Source organism: Chiloscyllium punctatum, chromosome 37, assembly GCF_047496795.1.
Source record: "Chiloscyllium punctatum isolate Juve2018m chromosome 37, sChiPun1.3, whole genome shotgun sequence".
Lineage (NCBI taxonomy): Eukaryota > Metazoa > Chordata > Chondrichthyes > Orectolobiformes > Hemiscylliidae > Chiloscyllium > Chiloscyllium punctatum.
The window spans coordinates 33,716,304-33,744,295 of NC_092775.1; the positions used below are offsets into that span (position 1 = coordinate 33,716,304).

At 41.2% G+C, this 27,992-nt stretch overlaps 1 protein-coding gene across 2 annotated transcripts in view; it reads left to right on the forward strand.

The window, feature by feature from the left end:
- The window catches only part of LOC140462988 (cadherin-like protein 26), a 54,353-nt gene that overhangs the window by 7,829 nt on the left and 18,532 nt on the right, over nt 1–27,992 (forward strand). For both annotated transcript variants that reach the window (XM_072556568.1, XM_072556569.1), the window contains exons 2-9: nt 2,178–2,276; nt 5,094–5,222; nt 6,420–6,578; nt 10,745–10,892; nt 19,804–19,970; nt 20,412–20,543; nt 21,169–21,354; nt 23,872–24,143. In XM_072556568.1, the coding sequence (XP_072412669.1) occupies nt 2,178–2,276; nt 5,094–5,222; nt 6,420–6,578; nt 10,745–10,892; nt 19,804–19,970; nt 20,412–20,543; nt 21,169–21,354; nt 23,872–24,143 (1,292 nt within the window). The remainder of the gene's footprint in view (nt 1–2,177; nt 2,277–5,093; nt 5,223–6,419; nt 6,579–10,744; nt 10,893–19,803; nt 19,971–20,411; nt 20,544–21,168; nt 21,355–23,871; nt 24,144–27,992) is intronic.

Here is a 27,992-nt window from a genome sequence, read left to right on the forward strand (position 1 = left end):
ATATTCAGAGTACTGTACAGATACTTTCAGAGTCATTAGATACAGTGTGCACATAACACACTTGTCAGAAAAGTTATGTCTAATGGAATAAAAAGAACAGGAGCAATTTGGAAAAAAATTCACTGAAAACAGCAAATAATAGTCAATAAATTATGTTTGGAATGGAGGAAGATTTGTAATAGAGTTCCTCAGCAGTCAGCGTTGGGGTCCTTGCTTTTCTTGATATGTATTAATGATCTAAATCTTGGGGAGCAGAGCTCCATTTGAAAGTTTACAAATGATATGAAACATAGAAGCATTGTAAATTGTGAAGAGGACAATGTAGAACTTCAACAGGACATAGACATATTGGTGGAGTGGAAGTTAGGTGACAAATCATGTTTAATACAGAGAATTTTGAGGTGATGTGCTTTGGTAAGAAGAACCTTGACAAACAATATAAAATAAGGAGTAAAATCCTAAATTGAGAAGAGAAGTAGAGAAACATGGGTGTATACATTATAGGTTGCAGGACAGATGGAGAGTGCAGTTAATAATCTTTAGATTATTCTGGACTTTACTAATGGTGGCAGGGTGGCTCAGTGGTTAGCACTGCTGCCTCACAGCACCAGGGCCCCAGGTTCAATTCCAGCCTCGGGCAACTGTCTGTGTGGAGTTTGCACATTCTCCCTGTGTCTGTGTGGGGATGCTCTGGTTTCCTCCTACAGTCTAAAGATGTATAGGTCAGGTGAATTGGCCATGCTTAATTGCCCATAGTGTTAGGTGCATTAGTCAGAGGGAAATGGGCCTGGGTGGGTTACTCTTCGGAGGGTCGGTGTGGACTTTTTGGGCCAAAGGGCCTGTTTCCAATTTAGGGAATCTAATCTAATAGGCACATAGACTGCATGAGCAAGGCAGGGATGCTGAACTTGCATAAGATCCTTGTTCAACATCAGATGGAGTATTGTGTAAAGTCTGGGTGCAACAGTATATGAAAGATATGAACACATTGGACTGAGTGCAGAAGAAATTTATAATTATGATGCCAGGGATGAGATTTGAGAGGTTGGAATAGTCATCCTTTGAAAGAAGGAGGCTCAGACAAATTTCCAAGATCATGAGGGGTCTAAATAGAGTAAGTCAGGATAAACTGTTTGCACACATAAAAAGTTCAGGAATGAGAGGGCACGGATTTAAAGTATTTGGAAAAGCTGTAAATGTGGGACTTAGAAGAAAAACAAATACCGAGTGGTTCTGGTCTGGAATGCACTGTTTGGAAATATAGTGGAGGCAGGTTCCATTGAGGCTTTGAAAAGGGCAATGGATAATTATTAAAGTAGGACCAATGTGCAAGAGGATGGGGAAAAATCAGGAGAGTGAAATTTAGCCATGATGTCTATTTGAAGAGCTGGTGCAGCTATAATGGGCAGAATAACCTTCTTTTGTGCTGCAACACTTCTGCAATTCTATAATACTGACTCAAATAAAAATGGCCATGTATGTCAGAGGCCAGACACCACAATTACAAGAAATTGCAAATGGAATTTATCTATGAATCTGCCTTGTCCTCACCATCTTCAACTACTTCATTAATAAATTTCTCTCGATAAAATCTAAGGATGCAGCTATTCACTAATGATTCCCACAACTCCATTGTTCAATGAAGTAGCTAAGGAACATCCAAAACTGAGCTGACAACTGACGAATGATATTTATATCATATCAGTGTCTGGTCAGAATCAGGCTCCTTGTTTTTCAAAAAAAAAACAAGACGACTACACATCCTAACTTGAAAGACGTTGTACTATCCTCTTTGATCATAAGTTGAAATAGAACAGCTATAACTATAACATGTGATATCAGGATACTATGGACTTGGTCATATATCTCTGTCCCTTCACTGCTGTTGAACAACAAAACTCCAATTTCATATTTAACAACAATGTGTAGGTACTATTATCATATGAATTCAGCTTTCAAAGGAAAAGTTCATTATCACCTTTAAAAGGACAAATATGTTCGGCATTACATAGCCTTGCTACTGTTACACACAGATAAAGTGTACAGGTAAACATATTTCAACAATTGCTAATACATTTTAATATTGATAATGCATTGAAAATGTACACTATAATGTCCAGTAGTAAATTAAATAAAGCAACTTTATCAGTGACCTGTTCAATTATGATTTTTGCAAGCTTGCTGTCATGAACTGTTTGTCACATAATCAAGAAAAGCTGAATGAGGCAAAGAGGGGGATACACCCAGTAGTCCAATCAATCATTCAGACCACAAGGGTATGTACTATTTTCATAATCTTACAGTATTTCAATAATTTTTATTTTGTTTATTAAATCATGGAATAAATCCAATTTGTCTGCTCCAGATAAAGGCACTTAGTTAACTTTTAATAGGTATCTGTGGTGATTGGAACATGCATGGCCATGTGGATCTTTTTGAGTATGAGATCCCTCATTTGGTTCTGTTAACCAAGACCAATCAGGGACCCCTGGCTGATAGACATAAACAGGAGTCTCTGAGAGTCTACTCACTGTAGGGACTGGCACTAAGCTGGCTGGTCAGAGTCCATGTTTAGTTCATGTGTAAATAAAGGGTGGTTTGGTGATAGGATACTGGCCTTTGTGCAGTTACTTTAGTAATCAATTCCAGGTTAATAAGGCACCAATTTTTGTCTCTCAAAAAGCATGAGCTTTGTGGATTTTTTTTCTTTGGCTGGCTGGTCATAATCTCCAAGGTCCTTTGTTGTCTTGAAGTCCAAGAATCTTCAAGTTCTTGTTATTTTTTTTGCTAGGACTTAATTGTGCCCATTGGAATGTTGGACTTTCATTTTACTCTTGTGACCTCTTCTAGTGTCATTGGGATTGTTGTACTGTTTGGCAGCCAGTAGCAGGCTCAAGATAGCTGTTGCCTGCCTTTGTTGCTGGTGTAGAGTGCACCACCTACAAGATTCACTGTAGCAACTTACCTTTATCCATCCTTTAACAGTCCCTCCTGAAACAGTAAACTCTGCCACCTTCAAATATAAGGACAGTGGACACCTGAGAACATGATTACCTGCAGGTTTTCCTCTTAGCCACATACCATATTGACTTGAAAGTATATGGGCTTGATTTTCATGGGAGCCTGGAGATTCTATGTAGAGGTGAAAATAGAGGTACAGACCCAAATCTGGGATTTTCAACCTCATTCCTGGAGTCTCTGATTTTCAACAGTGTACTTGAAGGATGGTTTGGATTCCAAACCCATAGGTGATGCTATTGCCCTGGTCAGTTCCAATGTAGGGATTGGCATATCTTAGTTCTTTGCAATTTTTATGGTGTTGGGTCGGCTTTTTCAAAAAACCTGGTTCATGGCACCTGAGGGATGTCAGGAATCATCATCCTGATGAAGGAGCCTTTTGAAAGATAAGTTGTGTTGAAATGTGTCTCATCCCAAACTGCATTTCTTCATTGACACTCAGTATCTTTCATTTCATCCAGGTCAAACTAAGGTACTTCCATGCCCATTCAGAGATGATACACTGTTTCCAATAAATCTTCTATTGACAGTAGAATATATGTTTAAAAAAAGTTATTGATTCACCACAGAATGCTTTTAACTCAGTTTAGCAGATGTGCCCATCATTCAAATCCTTTGAAATATCAATAGCAGAAACTGAAAGTATTTGAAACTTCTTCAACCTTTCTACATAAATATTATATAATGATAGAATGGAAGAGCTTTAATCAAGCAATGTTCTTTTTTCTGGGTTGCAACAGTTTCAGCATTTGAATAGATGAATCGATTATCAGCAAACTATCATCATGCTTTCTTGGACAGCCCTATATCATCATGGCTGCACTGTCCTTGTTGGGGGAAAACCTGGACACTCCTTCTAACAGCAGTGAGGATTAGCTCACAGCAGATGGATAGCTGAAGTTCCAAATGAGCAGTTCCTGATTTTTTCTCAAGGACATTCAGTATAAGCCATAAATGCTGGCCTGCCAGAGATGCTCACATCCCGATTAAATTAATGATTTAAAAAAAATAGAATTACCCAGGAACTCAGGTAGATTGAGTTCTGAGAAATGTTAACTCTGATTTCTCTTCACAAACGCTAAGCTTTTCTGGCATCTTCTGCTTTTGTTGCATTGCAACAACTGACTTTGTACATCAGTCAGTTATTCATCTGCCAACCCCCCACCCCCTTTGCTGACACCACCAGATGCCAAAATTCTAGAACAGTGCTGCCCACAACCTCAGCATCAGTAAAAGTAAGTTAAAAGTACATGCCCTGTAATTGCTGAGCCTTAAATACCTTAGGGTTTAGGGTCTATATTTCACACCATCCTGCTTTTTTTCCTGTCCTTCACACTGAGGAGGAATTGGGCTACCTCCTCACAAGATGTAAGTAGATTGAGTTGATGGTAAGTGTTCATCAAATTTAGCTTCTAGCTTTCGTCAATCTTTTCTTACAAACAGAATAGAGAGGTCAGAGCAAGGGCGAGTCAAGCCTATGTGTCAACACACGAACTCCCAAAGTGGATTTGGAATTAGGAACAATCATGTTGTTGCGACTGCAGATGAAGGAGTTACAAAAGGAACAGCTTTCAGGCTGTTAGGAAAGGAATGGTTAGTGCAAAGGGACGTGCAATAAAGTCTTCCCTCTATGTACCGGAAAACTCCAGAGAGTTTTAATACATTGATTGGTACATAATCATACTCAACGACAGTAAATTTTCTTTGGCATAACTCCATGTTATCATGTGTTTGTAACTGTCATTGACATTATAGAAATAGGCTACCAACCAAACAGTCAGAACTTAATTCCCCCTTTTGATCATCATTTAGCTTTTATTTTGTGTGAAGTGTTCAAGTTTCATCAAAGAATGAAGTGATCAATGTGAATGAAGTGATCAATGCTAGATGTCAGAGATCATCACATCTGTCAGAAGTGAAATTAGTCCAGCATGTGAGTGAGCAGCTCTGATGACCATCAAATATTGCCTCTCTCTCTACAAAAGGGATATTTCTAATAGAGTATAGCAGCTGCATAATTCAAAAGGAAAAACACATGGTTTAAAAAAAAGGTAGTCATTAAAAATGCATTTCAGGACCCGAGATCGGGAAATTCAAAGGAATTGAAACCACATCAACTGCAACGTTGCAAACGAGCATGGGTTCTAGCCACATTTGAAATTACTGAAGAAGATGAAGGTCCTTTCCCTAAATTTGTTGCCCAGGTAAGTAATACAATAGGAAATAGAATCAATGATATATTATTCTCAGATCTGACTGAATATTCCATTGTGAGGTGGTGAGAAAACATCTCACCAGCCTTACAATCAAGATTGAATGTTACAGAGGGAAGTTCGCAGAATTCAGAAAATATTTGAAAGCATGCACCATTAAAACTAACAAAAATCAACGTTGTCTTGAAATTGTGTTTTAACTTACAATTTCTAACACAAAAGTTATTTATCCAATCGTGTGTTCCCAATAGGAAATGTAAACAGTATCATGGGATTTTCTGTCTAATAATTCAAATTATTTTAATGGAACTTGATCAAACGAAATCTACTTGCCTACAGAATTGTATCCTCTTCTCGTGCAATTGAAATTATTTTTCCCTTTGAAATGTGGCATTCTTTTATCTGAGGGGGTGGTGGTGCACTGGTAGTGTCAGTGTGCTAGTAATCTAGAATGCCAGGTTATTCTTTATGGGGATGTGGGTTCAAATTCCACTGTAGGCAGCTGGTGAAATGTAATTTAAAATAAATGTGAAATACAGAGCTGACCTAATAGTGACTATGTACTTACTATTGCCTGTCTTAAAAATCTATCTGGTTTGCTCATGTCCTCAAGGAAGGGAAATCTGCCATCCTTATTTGGTCTGGCCCACATTTAACTTTAGATCCACAGCAATGTGGTTGATTCCTAACTGCCCTTGGTGCGATTAGAGATGGGCAATAAATATTGCCCCATTCTAGTAATGCCCACATTGGCTAGACAAATTTTAAAAACTGCCATAATGAAGGTAAGACAAATAGCTTCAACAGCATATCTTTTTTCAGAGCAATACTTAGGAATACTTATACAACTATCAAATTACCACAACAAATTTCAAACAATCGAGTTTAATTCGAGTGCAATGCAGAAATTACAAAATGGATAACCCTATTATTTGTATTTAAAAATAACTGGTTAAAGTTAATGCTTAAGTTATTATCAGATTATAATGCTTTATTAAATATACATGGGTACAATGTTAGTGAAATGTCTATGTACAGTATTAACGCTTACTATCGAGCAATAGAATACATGCAGTTATCTGTGCAGAAGTTGTCATTGCTGACACCACACCCCCAACCACTCAGATTCCTCCCAATTTTCAGGAGCTATACATTATCAGGTTACTATACACTTGATTCATTTTCTAGCTTCAAAATGACAAAACACAAAATTATTCATTGTGGTATAAAATTATGGGTCCTGGAGTTGATCAAGATCCGGAACATGGCTTATTTGAAATAAACAAGAACAATGGAAACTTATACATTAATCGTAAAGTTGATCGGGAAGCAACTTCAATATTTAAGGTAAGTATTTTTGTTTCCTACTTTATGCTTACATCTATTTAACATTTCTGTAAAATTGGTTCTCACTAAGCACTTGGAATTTCTGTATAGTTCTGTAGCTGTTCGTTATCGCTTTGAAGGGAGAAACTATTGAAATAGGAAACAATTTCAAATACAAACATACAAATTAGGAGCAGGAGTACGTTACCCAATCCCCTGTATGCTTGTCATTCGCTAAGACCATGACTGATCTGATTGTAATCTCAACACTCTTAACTACATCAACAACCTTTCATGGAATTTCAGGAGTCTATTTACATCTGCTTTAAAAATCATCAAAGACTCTTCTCCAACTCACCATTTAAGGAAGAGAATTCCAAAGACTCATCACCCCCTGAAAGAAAATGCTTTGCCTTGTCCCTGTCTTAAATGGGTGGCCCATTGTTATTAAACTATGATCCCTTGTTCTCAACTCTTCCACAAGAATAAGCATCCTCCAAAAATATGAACATAAGGAGATGATGTAGCCTATTTCACCCCTTGAGTTTAGATCAGAGCGGTGCTGGAAAAGCACAGCAGGTCAGGCAGCATCCGAAGAGCAAATTCTCTATTCCTGATGAAGGACTTTTGCCTGAAACGTCGATTTTCCTGCTCCTCAGATGCTGTCTAACCTGCTGTGCTTTTCCAGCACCACTCTGATCTAAACTCTGGTTTCCAGCATCTGCAGTCTTCACTTTTGCCTATTTTACCTCTTGAACCTGGTCCACCATTTGATAAGTTTGTGGTTCATCTGACTCTATTTCAAATACCACATTCCCATTGACTTCCAATAACCTTTGATTTTCTTGTCTTACAGGAATCTATTCATTTCTGTCTTGAAAATATTCAATGGCTTTTCCACCACTCCTGCCTAATGTAAAAAGTCACACAACATTTGAGGTGAAAAAAATCTTCCTCATCTCTGTCATATGAGATTAACCAGTGCTCCTAGTTTGGGACTCACCCACAAAAGGAAATAACATTTCCATGCCCACCTTGACTTAATGTTACCTCTTACTCTTCTGAACTCCCGTGGATATAACCCTAGTTTGTCCAACCTTTTTTTCATAAGAGATATCACCAATTCCAAGAATGAGTATAGTTGATCTTCTTGGAACTCCTTCCAATGCATTTCTATCCTTCCTTAGACAAGACCATTACTGACTTCAGAACTCCAGATGTAGTCTCACTAATATCTTGTTTAAATGAAACAAATTCTCCCTTTTTTTGTTTACAATTTCCTATGCAAAAGTGAAACATTCCATTAGCTTACCTAATTATTTGTTGTAACAAAGTTTAAAAATGTATGAGCTTGGTTAATTCAGTGGGACTCTTGACCATACAAGAAATATTGAGCTTTTTCACTATAACCTACAGTGCCCAAGCTGGCAAAAGCTGTTTTTTCCCCTTAATTATAGCTTCAAGGGTAATCTTTTTAAAGCCACCTGTGGCTGTCGATCATAACTTGTTGGCATGCTTCCAGGTCAGTATGTACAGTATTTTAGGACTGTCATTTAAGGGATTAAGTTTCCACAGAGTTTGTCATCATTGTTACTTATAATGTCAGCAAGAAGTATTTTAATCCCCAGGGAAATGGTGTAAAAAGATGTTTTTTAAAAACAATTACTTATGGTTTCCACAGGCTTTTCATTGAAGTTACATGGTGGCAGATCAACACATGGCCCAAATTCACTTGTGGAAATAGTTGCCACAAGTTCTTACATTTTTTGTCATTATGTTAGAACCACATTACATTTTTCTGCAGTTAAAAGAGTGTCAGAAGTTAACAAAAACTGATGGATTAACTCCATAGTAAAGATATACAAATGCTGCCAAAGATATTTGATTACCTCTTTTATGTAGGTCACCACTTCCCCTCGAGCACTTTTTTCTCCTGAATGGTCCATTTAATGGACTAAATAGGCCTACTAATGTACCCTCATTATTATAAACTTTGTGGCGGATCATTTGCGAGCATGGAGATATTGATCACATTTACATTACTGCAAAGGGTTTCAGGGCTGAATTTTGTTTGGAGGTGTGAGCGCTACCACTTTGAAATTTGGGGGCGAGACTATCTCCCCTTGCTTGGATTGAGCTGAATATTTTAATAGCTGTTAAACTGTTTAATGGATTGGGGAAAAACTTCTGCACCTTCATCAGGGAAGAAGGCTCACCTCTGAGAGCTGATGACCAACAGCGTCTAGTCTAAGGTGGGAGCAGCATCACTGCTGAGAATGTAAAATGAGGAGCAATGCAACTGAATAAAACAGGGTTGCTGGGGCCAGTACTGAACAAGGATGCAATGAAAAGTGTCGGTGGAACAGGAACGGGGCAACATTGTTGAGGAGTGGTGTCTGTTTCACAAAGGGTGCCTGAAAAAGGGTTATTTCTATCTCTGGTCTCACCAACATGGCCTGGAATGTTCTTCCTATTCTGCCCCCACTCCCCATCCCCTTTCTTGTCATTGTAGATATTTAATTGGTTGGTGTTTGAGTAAGTCTTTCTGTTGACTATGCTCTGTGTTGTCTACTGTTGGTCAAATCTGTGGCTGTGGCTATTATTTCATGGTATCACAGTTTCCAGGCTATACAATCAATGTACCTTTAAGCTTGTCACATGATGCCGCAGAATGTGACATTGCAGCTTAAAGGTACCTGCCTTACCTTCAGTCACTGTCTCCACATAATGAAGTCACGGTAGTTAGATGTGTACGAGTAGCTCTGATGAAGAGTCATTTAGGCTCAAAAAGTTAGCTTGTTCTCTTTCTCCATTGATGCTGCCTGACCCACAGTTGTCTCCAGCATTTTTTGTTTTTAGTCAGATGATTATAGTGTGCAGTAACATCAGTTAGGACAGAACCCAGACTATGTGTGCAAGCCCATAATTATGTTAACTTGTAAATAGTTAGCATTATAATTGAACTTCAAGATAACTAACTTAACAGCAGCTGAGCATCTTGTATCAACTAACATATAGTAAATCACAAATAGCAATAGCTACAGAGAAATATGAACTAAACTTGAGTAAAATATCTGTAAGCATAAGGGCAGACATTTTAAAAGGTATTGTCAATAAAGTTGTTGAACATATACAACATGATGTGCCATCTTAGAACATCTCTGAGGCACAAATCACAGCACAAATTATCAGTTTCTATACACAGGAAATTTGTAAGTTAGTTTCCCTCTCAAGTCCATTTTCCAACAAATAGAAGACAAAAACAATTGTGAACAAAGCAAAAACCCAGGATTTGGTTTGATTTCCTGAATAATACCAGAACTTTAAAAGATCAAACCAAACCTCAGCAAAAATGAATACATTTCTAATCACAAATCCATGAATTGCTATTTTCAGTTGTATTTATTACCTCAATTAGTTACATTTTGGAACTACTGATTGTAAATAACTCATTTAAAAAAAAAGTTTGACTCACATTTTAGTACATTTGGGAAATGACAACTTCTTGTTATGTTGTAACAGTTGCAACTCTCTTTAGTCAGAATATAGGCACAGTTTCCTATTTGCTCTATTTATAACAACAATAGCACTATTCATATGTTCATTTTTAAGATTGTTGCATCTAGTGGGAACTCCAGCCTAGAAAGTGTAATCATCAACTTGTATTTGTATAGTACCACTACCTTCAGAGCATAACCCAAGGTGGTTCACTGGAGCATAATAAGACAAAAGCTAACACTGAATCAATAATGAATGATTTATATTTCATTGGTTATGGGAGCTTTTCGGCACCCGATGAAATTGACATTTTTCATGTCTGACCCCAGATCTTCTCAAAACTTACTGACAAGCCATAGAATTTCAGCAGTGTAGGCATTTTTATACAATATGTTAGCCAATTCCAATCAGCTTCAAACATCTTCAAGAAAATTAGTTGAATGAATAGATACCTTATGGGTGTCTAGGCATAACACTATGAAACATGAATAAAGATCTGTCTAATAGTTACAAACTTGTACCAAAGAGCATTTTGTAATTTGAAGGCACGCTTTTTCCACCTTTTTAGATAAAGAGAGGTTTTGTAATATGGTTGTAATTTTGTAATAGTGTCTAATAACTCTATTAATTCCGTCACATTGTTTTGAATGATTGCATTCTAATATCAATATTTGTATGCTTACATTCAGTTAACAGTTGATGCTTTGCAAAAACGCACTGGAAATATTTTGGACTCATCACTGATTTATCAGATCAAAGTAAAAGATATCAATGACAATCCCCCCGTATTCTCCAAAGATATTTACCATGTCCAGGTTTCGGAGTCCACTGCTCCAGGTAAATACTTCCTCTAAACTGTTTTTATTTAAATTCAGGATTATTGAGGTGAAGAACAATTATGAGAAATGGATCAGTAACCTAAGTGGAAGCTGCACCATGACTACATAAGCTAAAATACTCACATATAGAAATATCTTAGCTGTAAGAGCAACATTTTGACACATACAATCATTTTGAATCATACAATCAGTTTCCTTCATAAGTTATTTACAGTTCAAAGATTTCCACTAATAAGGAAGAAATGTACTTGCCCTACAGTTTAGAGAGAATTTAAAGAGGGTTTAATGGAACATTTTTCGAGTTCTGAGTCACATAGTCATAGAGTCATAGAATATACAGCACTGAAACAAATCCTTTGGTCCAACCCATCCATGCCGACCAGATATCCCATTTGCCAGCACTTGGCCCATATCCCTCTAAACCCTTCCTATTCATATACCCATCCGGATGCCTTTTAAATGTTGCAATTGTACTAGTCTCCACCACTTCCTCTGGCAGCTTATTCCATACATGCACCAAGGTCTGTGTGAAAATGTTGTCTCTTAGGTCCCTTTTATACCTTTCCCCTCTCACCCTAAACCTATGCCATCTAGTTCTGGACTCCCCATCTCAGGAAAAAGACTTTGTCTATTTATCCTATCCATGCCCCTCACGATTTTATAAACTTCTATGAGGTCACCCCTCAGCCTCTAATGCTCCAGGGAAAACAGCTCCAGCTGATTCAGTCTCTCCCTATACCTCAAATCCTCCAACCCTGGCAACATCCTTGTATATCTTTTCTGAAACCTTTCAAGTTTCACAATATCCTTCTGATAGGAAGGAGACCAGAATTGCATGCAATATTCCAACAGTGGCCTAACCAATGTCCTGTACAGCCACAACATGACCTCCCAACTCTGATACTCAATGCTCTGGCCAATAAAGGAAAGCATACCAAATGCCTTCTTCACTATCCTATCTACCTGCGACTCTGCTTTCAAGGAGCATGAACCTGCACTCCAAGGTCTCTATGTTCAGCAACACTCTCTAGTACCTTATCATTAAGTGTAGAAGTCCTGCTAAAATTTGTTTTCCCAAAATGCAGTACCTCGCAGGGACAGGTCTGAGGAAGGGTCACTTGACCTGAAATGTTCTGATTTCTCTCAGCAGGTGCTGCAAGTCATAGAACATAAGATTAGATTCCCTTACAGTGTGGAAATAGGCCCTTCAGCCAACAAGTCCACACCGCCCCTCCGAAGAGTAACATAACTAGACCCATTTCCCTCTGACTAATGCACCTATCGCTATGGGCAATTTAGCATGGCCAATTTACCTGACCTACACATCTTTGGGCTGCGGGAGGAAACCAGAGCACCCGAAGGAAACCCAGGCAGACACAGGGAGAATGTGCAAACTCCACACAGACAGTCGCCTGAGACGAGAATCAAACCTGAGTCCGTGGTGCTGTGAGGCAGAAGTGCTAACCACTGAGCCACTGTGCTGCCAGTACAGGCCCTTCGGCCCTCATTGTTGGGCCGACCTGTGAAACCAATCTGAAGCCTATCTATCCTACACTAAACCTGCTGAGATTTTCCAGCAATTTCTATTTTTGGAACATTTGTGGATTTCAGTTATGTTGATTGCAATAGAATAAGGTCTGTGTTAATGACAATATTCTGACTCAAAGATTGAGTTTTACCAAAAATTGACTAAGTATCAAATATGGGCAGTTTCATTCAGGGTTTCTCTCCAGGAATCCTCATGAGTTTTCATACATAACTATCCAAAACTCACCTTGTCATATATCCACCACACTCACACTATTGTGTGCTGACTAATGACGGAAGCCCAGCTGGGAAGACTCAGAGTTCCCATCTTTGGTCCCAAATTTAAAGCCTTGGCATGCACCAGATCAAGTGCTACCAGCCAGGAACTGCCTTTCACGTTGTACATTATGGGAGAGGGGCAAAAAAAAGTATCTGAGGGCAAATAGATGGCAAGGGTGGCACTTCATTGCAAATACCAGCTCACATTCTTAGTGTATTGGTAGTGTATATCATCCCCAGTCTGAGTGACACTCATTGCAACTGCAGCTGCAAGAATTAAGCTACACAGGTTACCAGACCTTTGCACCATAGTAAATTGGACCCCTGTCTAAGAAAGAGCTCGGCTAAAGTGAGGACTGCAGTTGCTGGAGATTAGGGTCGAGAGTGCGGTGCTGGAAAAGCCCTGCAGCTCAGGCAGCATCTGAGGAGCAGGAAAATTGATGTTTCCGGCAAAGCCCTTCATCAAGAATGAGAGCTACTCTTTTCTAACACCCAGCACTGCAGGATATTATTCATTGTTCAATTTGGGAACTTCACATGATGGAAAACTTTCAAAGGATTGAAATGGTTCACTTCTAGTCAACAACTGCAAAAGTGAGGAACGATAAAACCAACAAAATAAAGGTGCATTAGCTTCTGGGAACAGAAGAGCATTTTGCCTTTCAAATGTCAACAAATTTAGAGTCAGAGAATGATCCCTGCATCCAGCTCACATCTCTTGGAGCTAGGTATTAGTTATGTCCTGTCTTGTGCCCAAAACTTTACTGAAGGTGATGTACCTCTTGTTCAATGTCAGCATCCTCCTCCTTGGAAGATGGGTGCCATTTTCTGCGTTCTCTAGTGTCAGTCATGTCTCCTTTAACAGCTACTCAAATTATGCAGAACACATCATGCTGGATTATGCAGCACACTCTGTGTGGATATACTTTATGCACAGACTCCACTCTACCCTCCCCAAGACCTACCCAAACATCAGAAAGTCATCTTCAGCAGAGTTATTGCCTGCTTCATAATGGCCCTGGTAGAAGAATGGGCTGCATGGTATCTATACTTGGACTCAGTCAGGGGTGACATAATGGAGTCATCTGCCATGATCGCATAAGGTAGTCATCGTCTGCCAGCAGCCATCCTTGTAAGGCATCTAGCCCTTGAAACGAAGCAGGAATATGAGAGTTCTCAAGATTACCAGCATCAGTGCAGCTCTGAGGATAACTGGTGCAAATGTTTAAGATGTTAAGATAATTACAGATGACTTGTGTGTTAATAACATAAAGCAGGAGTAAGCCATCTGGTCCTTCAAGCCTGCTCTGCCATTCAATAATATCATGGCTGATCTTTTTGTGGCCTCAGCCTCACTTGCCCATCCTCTCGCTGTAACCCTTTATTCCTTTACTGTTCAAAAGATTATCTACCTTAATTTTGAAAGCATTTACTGAGGAAACCTTGACTACTTCACTGGGCAGGGAATTCCACAGATTCACAACCCTCTTGCTGAAGAAGGTCCTCCTCAATTCCGTCCTAAATCTTAATTCCCTAATTTTGAGGCTATGCCATCTTGTCCTAATTTCACCCACCAGTGGAAACATCCTCTCTACTTCTATTTTCTCTACTCCTTTCATAATCCCTCTGTGATTCATGTACAAGGACACCCTGGTCCCTCTGCATAGCAGCATGCTGCAATTTCTACTATTCACATGATAGTCCTTTTTACTTTTATTCCTACCAAAATGGATTACTTTACGTTTATTAACATTGTATTCCAACTGCCAGATCTTTGCCCACTCACTATCTATGTCCCTTTGCAAAGTTTCACAGCCCACTGTACACTTTGCTCTACTACTCATCTTAGTGTCATCTGCAAACTTTGGCACACTGCACATGGTCCCCAACCAAATCATCACTGTAGATTGTGAATAATTGTGGTTCCCAACACTGATCTCTGAGGGACCCCACTAGTCACTGATTGCCAACCAGAAAAACACTCATTTATCTCCATTCTTTGCTTCCTGTAAGTTAACTAATCCTTGATCCATGTAAATACATTGCCTGTAACAGCTTACATCTTTATCTTATATAGCAGCCTTTTGTGTGGTATCTTGTTGAATGCCTTTTGATGACTCTAGATATACCACATCTGCTTGGATGCCCGTTGTATACTGTGCTCATAATGTCTTCATAGAATTCCAGTAGGTTAGTTAAGCATGACCTCTTGATGAACCCATGCTGCATCTGCCCAACAGGAAAATTTCTATCTAGATGCCTTGCTATTTCTTCCTTGATAATAGCCTCAAGCATTTTCCCCACTCCCCAACTTAAACTAACCGGTCTGCGATTTCCCATCTCTTAGCTACCTCTTTTTTTAAACAGTGGCATCACATTTGCTGTTTTCCAGTCTGCTGGAACTGCCCCAGAGTCCAGTGAATTTTGGAAAATTCCCATAAGTGCACTTGCTATTTGTCCCATCATCTCTTTTAGTACCCTAGGATGCATTCCATCAGGGCCAGGAGATTTGTCAACCCTTAGCTCCATTAGCTTACCCAACAGCACCTCCTTTGTGATACTGATTGTTTCCAGGTCCTCACCTACCTTCATCTCTCTTTGTCAATTACTGGCATGTTATCTGTGTCCTCCACTCCACTATTGATGAAATGACACTTCTTCCTGTTGACAAAGTCAGCTGTTTTAATAATATAGGCAAAAGTGAGGACTGCAGATGCTGGAGATCAGAGTCCAGATTAGAGTGGTGCTGGAAAAGCACAGCAGGCCAAGCAGCATCTGAGGAGCAGGAAAATCAACATTTCAGGCAAAAGTCCTTCATCAGGAATGAGACAGGGAGCCTCCAGGGTGGAGAGATAAATGGGAGGGGTGTGGAGCTGGTGAAAAGGTAGCCAAGAGTACAATAGGTACCTGGAGGTGGGGATGAAGGTGATAGGTAGGAGAGGAGGGTGGAGTGGATAGGTGGGAAGGAAGATTGACAGGTGAGAGGCCCACTGATGCACCCTAGTCAAACCCACGAGATGGGTGACTGTGCCTGTGTGCAAAGTGTCTTGACGTTAGCATTCCAATAAAAGGTGTTGGTGCAGTCCAAAGTGCAACAACGAAGTGGAGAACTGTGGTCTAAAAGAGTCAGAGTGGAGCTTTGAGGAACAGTAAGGGTGCAATGTCAATCCATGGACAGGGAGTTTAGGTGGTTGCTGCCCATGGACTGTGCCCTCCAAGGTTGGGAACTACTATCCAAGCTGGATGCCCTGAGGTGCAATCAGTGAGCTGGAGCTGCCAGGTAACTGCTGTGATATTCAGATTGGAATTGTGCCATCTAACTTCTCCCCAGTGCCTGCAGACAGAATTTCATAGGTGTCTGAACGACATGGGGTTTTGCAAGATTTTATAGCAAAATCAGAGTCACGCGAGACCTATCTCAGCAGCAGGAGCCTCTCATTCTGTCCTTGTGCTTTTGCCAAGAGAGAAGCCAAGTTTCTCACTAGACAGGTTGTCAATTAAGGGATTAAAGCTAATTAAAATGTTTTATTTTGGCACAACTCACCTTATTAACATTCAGTTTTCTCTCTTACTAAACTTGCTGAACAAGTTCGACATTGAGAAATCTCAACACAGATAACCAGTCACCTATTGATGTCAGCACACTGCTGACTGCAGAAAGCCTTAACATTATCAGGGCACAATTTATGGGCACCAGTCACGTGGACCTCTCAATCCCAAACTATGGCATCTGGCATTTACCAGCCACATACGACCATTATTACAATTCTCCAATCAACTCACAGGCCACTTAGGAAGCGTGGACCTGCACTGCAGGGTACACTGGCAATTAGCATCAAAAGACTGCAGCAAGGACACTTGGTGTGTAAGGGCAGGAATCTGGCTCATGAATTGGACCAGGCTGCAGCTTAGGGCAGTTCGCTGAGTGTGTAAGTATTCATTCACATAATTGCCTGCCTGCACCTCACAGCATCCCTGTTGTGCCATACTGCTCCAATGAGCACAGTCACTCAAGCAGGCAGCTTGCCTTGCTGGTCAGCAGTCCTCAGTCAAGGAGGTGGATATCTTGCTGTATGGCAATGTGCTATGTCAATCTCACACCTGCAGCATGAACCAACAGCTTATGCTGCAAACACACTGCATGTGCAGCAAACAGGAGCCATGTATCAAACTCCTCTGGAGAGGTAGTCCTCAATGAAATCCATGGGACATTCATTAATCAGAGTTCTGGCATAGTAAGTCAAGGGCAACTTCCAATACCAGTCCAAGGAATTGACCACGGTCAAGTGCTGGGTTGGGTGAGGTCTGTTCGGGCTCCATGTGTCTGCATTCAAGGGAGAATATAATGGTCAGAACTGTAGCTCCATAATGTGCAGGTTAGGTGAATTGGCCATGCTAAATTGCCCGTAGTGTTAGGTGAAGGGGTAAATGTAGGAGAATGGGTCTGGGTGGGTTACGTTTCAGCGGGTCGGTGTGGACTTGTTGGGCTGAAGGGCCTGTTTCCACACTCTAAGTAATCTAATCTAATCTAATCTAATGACCAGCCTGAGGGTAAGGACTAATACAGTGGGTGAACCATCGATAAGCGGACAGCTCACTTCTCATCTGGTTTCGGTTGTCACAGTGACGTGACATGGTCAGTCCACTGGGTCTGTCCACAGAAACTAATGGGAAAGAGATTTGGGATTGGGGGATATAAGTGGCAGGAATACTGAGCAACCTATTTATAGTGATTAGGTTCTGTAGGCTGTTTAGACAATGGCTACTCACCTGATTCCCTGTCGCCATGCCTTTGGTCATGAGGGCATTGAGTGTTTGGGTAATGGTATGCAGATGTCTACTCTTCTTCAGCTGACTCTGAGAGTGCTGTAGCTGACTATCTACTGCAGCCACCAACCTGTCCATGCAGGCTGTCAGAGGATGGTTCAGTAGCCTGGGTGTTTCTTCCTCTGCCAGCCACAGAGCTGTGCAGTGAGGTACTCACCAGTTTGTGTTCTTGAGGCTAGCGTTCCTAGAGAGGTATCAGTACCTAAGCCTGTGCTGTGTGCGGAAAGCAGCCTCGTTGATGTCTGATCTGTACTCAAGGCCTCAAAGGACAGTGAAGTGGCTTTTAGGGGAGCCAGCTCTTTCTCTGGAGAGGTGATAGACATGCAAGAGGCATCTGTACGACGAGAGAGAGGGTGTTGCAGTCAATGGTTACAAGTGGTATGCAATGAATGAGATTAATAGCAGGTTTACTATGAGTGCTGCAGTAGAATACAGAATGGTGTGTTTTGATTGTGGGACATTGATGTCTCAACGTCTCTGCAAGAGCAGTTTCAGCCTTCTGCTGTGAGATCAAAGATTATGTCTTTGCAGAGGCTGAGTAGTGTCATATCAGGCATAGCTCCACTTCTCCAGGCCCTTTCTGCCCATTGTGGGCTGTCTTCTCCTGGAATGAGAGAAAGGAGGGATTGTGTGAGGTGAAAGTGAGTTGCTCCATTGTTAGTGCTGGTGTAGGTGGTGGGAAGATAGTGAGATGTACTGAGGTAATGAGAGGCAGTCCAGAGACATTACTTGGTTAGTGACATGGGGTCTTGGCAAGTGGGTGAAGGAAGATGTAGGCAATAGTGGTACAGCATGAGTTTTGACAAGTAGGTGCAGTTGCAAGGATAGAATGAGCGTGAAGTAGCAGAAGGAAGGAGTGTGGCATTTATCCGGTGGAAGTAGTGGTCATTAACCTTTCTAGGGCGCTGCTTATCATTGTTCTGCACAGTTGAGATGGTACTGACCCAAGTGGCAACCAAGCTGCCAGGATCTATGGCACGTTCTTCTCTGTTGGATCTCTGGGAAGTTGACTCCCCTTCTTTGTACCATCCCCATGCCCAGGACCTCCAGGTTGCTGTTGGGGAATTATGGGGTGAACATCCCCTTATCTGACATCTTCTGACTCCACCCTTGACTGAGTAAAGTGGTTTCAGAATGCCAACGCTTGTCTTGGCATACAGCAGCCTGTCAAATATTGCATGGATGCTAGGGATGCTAGTCTTTCAGTAGATATCTGGTGAGTGGCAAGTTGTTCTGCGAATGATATCTGATAAGTTTGGATTGGAATTGGATTTGAGGTATGCCACGGGCCAGGATACCCAAATAATCAAGCATGCCTAGCAAGCAATCTCACTCGAACTAGTGGCTACTGTCCATCAAAAAAAACCCCATGCAACTCGCATTTAGCCAGAAAAAAACGAGCCAAAAATGTTTCAGCCCTGAATATAAATTAATCAAGATTAGATACATAAGCATGTAAATAGTGTGCAAATAGACATTTTACTACTCCTGAGTGAAATCCAGGTCTCATTGTTCAAAGTTTAGTTGAAGAATCAGAATGTTTTCTGTCAATGTCAAAAATCTAATGTTTCCAATCTTGCCATATTTTCCCAACTAACTCAGTACTTCCTACATATTTCAGGGGATGGGAAAACTTTGAATTGTTGATCAGTTTCCAATATAAATATAAATAAAAAAGAATTTGAAAATATTTTTTGTGTAATATTGCTATTTTATTAAAGTTTGCTAAACTACTTTCTGCACTTGAATTTGTTTTCTTACTTTCTTTATTGTAATATCTCTTTTCGCATTCATTACACAGTTAGAATAGTGGATGGAAACTTTGCTATGGCTACTGCCTGGAGGGTGTAATTTGACTATGCCTCTGTCACATTTTCCTGGCACCAAGCTTTTTCTAAGACATTTCCCCACAAATTTACACCTCTTAGAGGAGCAGATGTTTTCACACCAAAAAGTAAATTCTGTCCTTGTGTGGTAATGTTAGCTGCATGATGGCATCTCATCAGCTCATTTTAGATTCCTACAAATTTCAAATTGATGTTTTGCCAATTTAAATCAATAGATGTAAAATCCTGGAGATATGTTTCACTCTGCTTAAATTCTCAATGTCCATTCAGAGCACAAAAGGTTCGAGTCACTAATGTGATTTGTAAAATTTAATGATTTGTTTATTTTGCTATGAAGTAAGTTAAATAAATCTGAATTTGTTTTAAGAAATGTAATTATTGTTTAGTATCAGACATGTCAGATTTGGATATACTTTGTCTTTCATTTAGGTCAAAGTATTTTTAAAGTTGAAGCCACGGATAAAGATGAGATAAAGCATCCTAACTCAATTATTTCATACTATCTTGTTTCTGAACCGGAATCACCAACTGGAAGGATGTTTGCTATTGACCAAGAAAATGGAACAATTACTCTTAAAAATTGCTTAGATTATCAGGTGTGGCAAATATTGGTTGGATTTATTTTGAGTATGTGGGCTGTCATGTATAATCTCCCTTCAGAGTCATGAAAAATATACCTTCTGACAAGGAATTGTGAGCGGTGATATTATACAAAACATAACTTGTCTTTGAAACATGATGAAATCTTGAGGGTCAATGCTTGAATAGCTATGCTGTGACTTCTTTGACAAGTATTTGTCTGTTAAATATCATCCAGTCAATGTTAATGTGGCAATTATAGACAACGCTTAAATTTCCATGCAAAAGTGTTAAAATATTTAGAGTAGATTTGTTCAACACTGCTGCAAGATTGAAAACAAAACTGTTAGAAATTACTTTAGCTTGATTGATCTGAAAATTAGAAATTTCTTCTTGCTAAATTAAGTGAGATATAAAACAGTTTAATTGACTACATTTTTACTGATGTTTGATTTTAGAAAATCACCTCATACAAACTTCTCATTCGAGCTAGAGACAATGGTCCTCAAATTCAACATTCTTCCACCGCCACAGTAGTTGTTAATGTGGATGACAGAAACAATAACCCTCCCACCTTTATCAGTCACACTGTAAGTACTGAGGGTTAAGGACATTTTGGGCATATAAATCAGTTATTTTCATGATGCAATGTCAATGTCCATGCAGACTTGATGGGCTGAAGGGTCTCTTCAGTATTGTATGATTCTATGTTTCTAGGATGTGATATAGCTTTCATGGAATTTGGGCATGGAATGCCTTGCCTGCTAATGTAGTTAACTCAGCCACATTAGTGAGATTTAAACAATTCTTGGATAAGCACATGGATGATGATGGGAAAGTGTATGGAGATGAGCTTAGACTAGTTCACAGGTCAGCGCAGCATCAAAGGCTGAAGGGCCTGTTCTGCGCTGTGTTGTTCTATGTAAACAGATTTCCGCAATGTACTTTGTTACTTAACAGGGATTAACAAGTCATGAAATAAAACTGTTGAGTACTGCAATGATACAAGTACTTTAGAAATATGTCAGAATGATCTTGAAAGCTCTGTACAGAAATGGAATAGGTGCTTTCTGTGCAGAGTTTTAAATCTCAAATTGAAACCACAGAGGTAATTTTTTTGTGTGGATATTGTCAATTTAATTAAAATCACCGCAATTTGTATACATTTATTTGAGTTTCACTAAAATCAAGCAATGTCACATCTTTAATTTTCAGGCCTCAGCAACTGTATCTGAAAATAATGTTATGGCAGTTATACTGAAAGTAAAGGTAAGTGATGGAGACCAACCTAATACCCCAGGTTGGAAAGCAAAATATACCATTATACATGGGAACGAAAAGGAGAATTACAAGATTGAAACTGAACCAGATACAAACAATGGAATTCTGTTGCTGATAAAGGTATGCATTGGAATGAAGCTCTCTTCCTTATTCAGAATAAATCGACACTTTGAAAACATTGTACTTCCGAAGCATTACCCTCATCTCTCCCTCTCATCTCAGTTTCATGAGTGGGTTTCTCCCTGAAAATACTCCATGAGAGTATTTCCTCATCAGCTGCTACAGTCAAATTTGTCTCTCTCACAACTTCTTTATCTATCTCAGCTGAGCCAAGTGCTCAGTAAGGGTCAAATTGGTTGTCCTTTTTAATAAAAGCTACATTGGTACAATGACATAGGAAGAAGTCTAATTTGAGGGATTCAAACACTGTGGTCCAGTAAACATGGATACAGATTTTAGAAGTGACACCAAGTTCAAGTAGTTTGGAGTGAAAAAGAGGTAAGAGGTGAAGGTTTGCGGAGGCAGAGTCATTAGGGCTTTTGTTTCATCATAACATTAGTAGCAACAGATTTGAAAGGAAGGCATAACATGCCTCAGAAGAGAGAGCCATTATCAATGCAAGCTATCATAAAGGCCAGGAAAGGAAATAAGGTAGCAGTTTACTGACCATTGGGTCAAGGTAGCAGGTGTTGGGTCTTGTAAATAGGAAGAACTCAGAGATGGGTTGAGTTGAGATGAGAGAGAAATGAGAGAAAAAAATGCAAATTCAGGGCCAAGACAGATGGAACTCTGCAGGATGCTTGCTCCTGTGGAGAAAGTAGAAAGACAACAGGAGGAGCTAAATAGAACAAAGAACAAAGAACAGTGCACCGCAGGAAGAGGCCCTTTGGCCCACCAAGACTGCACTGACACATGATGTCTTTCTACACTAACGCCTTTTGCCTCTACACTGTCTGTATCCCTTTATTATCTGTGTATTCATATATCTGTCAAGACACCTCTTAAGTATTGCGATTGTATCTACTGCACCACCTCCTCTGGCAGCACATTCCAAGCACTTACCACCCTCTGTACAAAAAACTTGCTTCTCACACCTCCTTTAAATGTATACCCTTTTACCATAAACTAATGTCACTGACATCGCTATCTTGGGTAAAAGACTCTGACTATCCAATATAACTATGTCTCACATTATTTTGCAAACTTCTATCAGGTCGACCATTATCTTTTGACATTCAAATGAAAACAAACCAAGTTTGTCCAATCTGTCCTCATAGCTAATACTCCCCAAACCAGGCAGCATCCTGGTAAACCATTTCCGTACCCTTGCCAAAGCCTCCACCTCCTTCTGGTGGTGTGGTGATCAGAGCTGTATGCAATATTCCAAATGTGGTCTTATTAAAGTTCTAAACAGCTGCAACATGACTTGCTGATTTTTATAATGTTGGTGCTACTAAGAGTATACATTTACTGTATACTACCCTCCAGCATTAGATCTCTCATACTTAGCAATAAGGATGTTTTAGTGTCTCTGGCAGTTCTTAGAGGTGACAGTGGTTGAAGTACCAGAGAAAAGACAAAGGTTTTCAGTAAGGAAAATAAGATAGGGAAGATCTTTACAGTCCAAAATAATCCGGGAGTAGTTAGCAATTTTGATAGAGGAAATCAGGACTGTGCCTTCAGCTGATGAGACACAAAACTCTGGAATTCACTTCCTAAACATCTCTGCTTTTCCACCTCTCTTTCCTCTTATATAATGCTTCTTCAAAATGAAGCTTTTTGTCACTTTTCCTATGATCTCTGTATGTTATTGAGACCAGCAGGTTTGTGTTATAAGGAGAGGCTGGATAAGTTGGGATTTATTTCCCTGGAGCGTAGGAGGCTGAGGGGTGAATTAAGAAGTTTATAAAATCAAGAGGAGCATGGATAGGGTAAATAAACAAGGTCTTTTCCTAAGGCTGTGAGAGTTCAAAACTAGAGGGCAAAAGTTTAGGGTGCGAAGGGAAAGACTTAAAAGGGACCTGAGGGGCAATGTTTTCACACAGTGGGTGTTTTATATATGGAATGAGCTGGCAGAGGAAGTGATAGAGGCTGATACAATTACAACATTTAAAAAACCTTTGGACAGGTGCATGGAAAGGAAAGGTTTAGGGGGATATGGGCCAAATGCAGGAAAATTGGACTAGTTCAGTTTAGGAAACCTGGTCAGCATGGATGAGTTGGGCTGAGGGGTCTATTTACATGCTGTATGACTCTATGACTCTACCTCCTTTTGTAGCACTGAGTCAAGTGTTGCTTCACTATGTTGCCGTGAAGTGCCTTGAGACATTTGTTACATTTAAGCCACAATATGAAAGCAAATTGCCATTGTATCAGGACTATTCTTTATAAATTATTGGAAGTTATATTAGTTGTAAATACTTTTTAAGGCAAGAGGCATTGTTGGAAGGAATACCCCCACTAAGAGTCACCATCTGACTCTTCACGCTCTGCTGTGCTACTGTCAGTGCTTCAACAGTCTTCTCAGTAATGAGAGATCTCTTGACTCCACAGCGTGTTCATCCTTTACTTAGCCTCTAATGTATGTACAAAGCTATGAAAATTGCACCAAACTGCTTCACTGCATTAATTCTTCAGCATTTAGATTATGAGCATGGTCGAGAAAGAATACTTCAGATTGCTGTTGAAAATGAAGAACCATTATTTACCTGTCCCGGCACGAATATTGATTTGCGTACATCAGAATCACAGATAATGACAGTAAACATCAATGTATTGGATGAAAATGACCCACCGCTTTTTGACCCTGCTGAAATATTAGTCAAACGTAAAGAAGGTCTTCTACCTGAAGTTGTGCTGGGGAGAATGAATGCCACAGATCCTGATAATATATTTAAAAACCATATCAGGTAGGTGAAGGTGAAAATACAACTCCCATTTTATTAGAAATACAATGTTCAAGGTTCTGTAAACCTATTGGAGATTTGAATAGGTTTTGTGAACTTATGTCTCCTGAGTACAGAATGTAGTCATGGAGTCATGAATTCACCCTCTTGCAATCTTACCTCACTGTATAAATACAGTGAAGAGTTGCATAGACCAACATCGATATCAAGCTTATGCACAAGTGAAGTTTAAGGACTGGTTCCCATTTACAATGAAATACTAGTCATCAGTTCGCAGTGGAAACATTATCGATCTGATATAGGGACCACTGAATATTAGCACAGTATTTTACAGGATGGATAATTAATCATATGATGAACCAAGTAATGTAGTTCTGACAATAATTTATTCTGTGAATGACTATCTCTTTGTGAAAAACTAGCCAAAAGGTCACACGATTTAACTGTTACCAATTTTTCTGTATGTACTACATGCACATGCGTGCAAATCACTAAGTATGGAACAGAGGAATCAGTTGCCACACTACACCAACACTTCCTCACAGACTCTCCTGGTTTCTTTTCAGTTTTTGTCAAAGTCTTCCACTTTCTCATTCAGCCGTGTCAAAACCACTGAAATGGATGAAATATATTTTGAACTACTTTAAAGTCTATAAGAATATTTTACCTGCAATATAACCATTGATTTTTAGTTTCAGCTGTGCTGGAATTCACTAGGCTAGTCATCCATGGAAAGTTTAAGCTGGGAATTCGTGAAAATCAATGAATTTCAAATCATGCATGGAGTTCAATTCATTTTGTCGTAGATTAATTTTGTATAAACATCTAGATATTAGCAAGGGATTACAAAATTAATCCTAATATTTTGATCTAGATGCAACTACTCATCTACAACCAAGAGTAATCATTCATAATTTGAGCTACTTGTCAGATTTTCTGCATCCTCATGCACTAACTGCTGTTATGTGCAGATGTGCTGGATTTCTCAAGTAAGTAGCAGGGTCAATCTGAAAGCTATGATAGTTCAAACAACACTACTCCAATTGGCTTAGTCCTTCATAAGAGCAAGAAGGAACCACATTCCAAATGAATTACAGTGCACTATAAATCTTACACCTGTCCTGCCAGGTATAAGGGACTTCCTTCTGGATTAGTGGTGCTGGAAGAGCACAGCAGTTCAGGCAGCATCCAAGGAGCAGCGAAATCGACGTTTCACGCAAAAGCCCTTCATCAGGAATAAAGGCAGAGAGCCTGAAGCATGGAGAGATAAGCTTGAGGAGGGTGGGGGTGGGGAGAAAGTAGCATAGAGTACAATAGGTGAGTGGGGGAGGGGATGAAGGTGATAGGTGGGGAGGAGGGTGGAGTGGATAGGTGGAAAAGAAGATAGGCAGGTAAGACAAGTCATGGGGACAGTGCTGAGCTGGAAGTTTGGAACTAGGGTGAGGTGGGGGAAGGGGAAATGAGGAAACTGTTGAAGTCCACATTGATGCCCTGGGGTTGAAGTGTTCCGAGGCAGAAGTATGAGGCGTTCTTCCTCCAGGTGTCTGGTGGTGAGGGAGCTGCAGTGAAGGAGGCCCAGGACCTCCATGTCCTCGGCAGAGTGGGAGGGGGAGTTGAAATGTTGGGCCACTGGGCGGTGTGGTTGATTGGTGCAGGTGTCTCGGAGATGTTCCCTAAAGTGCTCTGCTAGGAGGTGCCCAGTCTCCCCAGTGTAGAGGAGACTGCATCGGGAGCAACGGACACAATAAATGATATTAGTGGATGTTCAGGTAAAACTTTGGTGGATGTGGAAGGCTCCTTTAGGGCCTTGGATAGAGGTGAGGGAGGAGGTGTGGGCACATGTTTTACAGTTCCTGCGGTGGCGGGGAAGATGCCAGGATGGGAGGGTGGGTTGTAGGGGGGCGTGGACCTGACCAGGTAGTCATGGAGGGAACGGTCTTTGCGGAAGGTGGAAAGGGGTGGGGAAGGAAATATATCCCTGGTGGTGGGGTCTTTTTGGAGGTGGTGGAAATGTTGGCAGATGATTTGGTTAATGCGAAGGTTGGTAGGGTGGAAGGTGAGCACCAGGGGCGTTCTGTCCTTGTTGCGGTTGGAGGGGTGGGGCCTGAGGGCAGAGGTGTGGGATGTGGACGAGATGCATTGGAGGGCATCTTTAACCACGTGGGAAGGGAAATTGCAGTCTCTAAAGAAGGAGGCCATCTGGTGTGTTCTGTGGTGGACTGGTCCTCCTGGGAGCAGATCCGGCAGAGGCGGAGGAATTGGGAATACGGGATGGCATTTTTGGAAGAGGTAGGGTGGGAAGAGTTGTAATCCAGGTAGCTGTGGGAGTCGGTGGGTTTGTGAAAAATGTCAGTGTCAAGTCGGTCGTCATTAATGGAGTTGGAGAGGTCCAGGAAGGGGAGGGAGGTGTCAGAGATGGTCCAGGTAAATTTAAGGTCGGGTGGAATGTGTTGGTGAAGTTGATGAATTGCTCAACCTCCTCGCGGGAGCACGAGGTGGCGACAATGCAGTCATCAATGTAGTGGAGGAAGAGGTGGGGAGTGGTGCTGGTGTAATGACGGAAGATCAACTTTTCTACGTAGCCAACAAAGAGACAGGCATTGCTGGGGCCCATACGTGTGCCCATGGCTACCCCTTTGGTCTGGAGGAAGTGGGAGGATTCGAAGGAGAAATTGTTAAGGGTGAGGACCAGTTCGGCCAAACGAATGAGAGTGTCGGTGGAAGGATACTGTTGGGGATGTCTGGAGAGGAAAAAAACGGAGGGCTTGGAGGCACTGGTCATGGTGGATGGAGGTGAAGAGGGATTGGATATCCATGGTGAAGATGAGGTGTTGGGGGATGGGGAAACGGAAGTCTTAGAGGAGGTGGAGGGTGTGGGTGGTGTCTCGAACATATGTGGGGAGTTCCTGCACTAGGGGGGATAGGACAGGTTCGAGGTAGGTAGAGATGAGTTCAATGGGGCAGGAGCATGCTGAGACAATGGGTCGGCCAGGGTGGTCAGGCTTGTGGATCTTGGGAAGGAGGTAGAACCAGGCAGTGCAGGGTTCCTGGACTATGAGGTTGGAATCTGTGGGTGGGAGATCTCCTGAGGTGATGAGGTTCTGTACGGTCTGGGAGATTATGGTTTGGTGATGGGGAGTGGGCTCATGGTTGAGGGGGCAGTAGGAAGAGGTGTCCTCGAGTTGGCGTTTGGCTTCAGCGGTGTAGAGGTCAGTATGCCAGACTACCACTGCACCCCCTTTATCCGCTGGCTTGATGGTGAGTTTGGGATTGGAGCAGAGGGATTGGAGGGCTGTGCGTTATGAGGGTGAGAGGTTGGAGTGGGGGAGGGGGGGTAGACAGGTTGAGGCGGTTAATGTCCCGGCGGCAGTTGGAAATGAAGAGGTCGAGAGCAGGTAATAGGCCAGCATGGGGTGTCCAGGTGGATGCAGTGTGTTGGAGGTGGGCGAAGGGGTCCTCGGAAGGTGGCGGGAATCCTGATTGTGAAAATAAGCTCGGAGCCGACGGAAGGATTGTTCGACGTCACAGCGTGTATTAAATTCATTGATGCGTGAACGGAGGGGGATGAAGGTGAGTCCTTTGCTGAGGACTGATCGTTTGTCCTCAGTGAGGGGGAGGTCTGGAGGGATGGTGAAAACTCAGCAGGGCTGGGAGCTGGGATCTGGTGTGGGTGTAGAGCTGGGAGTGGGGTCGGAGCCAGTACCTGGAGTGGGTGTGATGGTGGGGGGAATGGGGGTGGAGGCATGAGCGGGGTAGTGTTCCCCTCGAGGTTCTGGGGGGTGGGGATAGTGACAGTAGGGTCTGTGGGAGCTGTGTCAGCAGAATGCAGGTGAGTGGCGCTGGTGGGGGCGG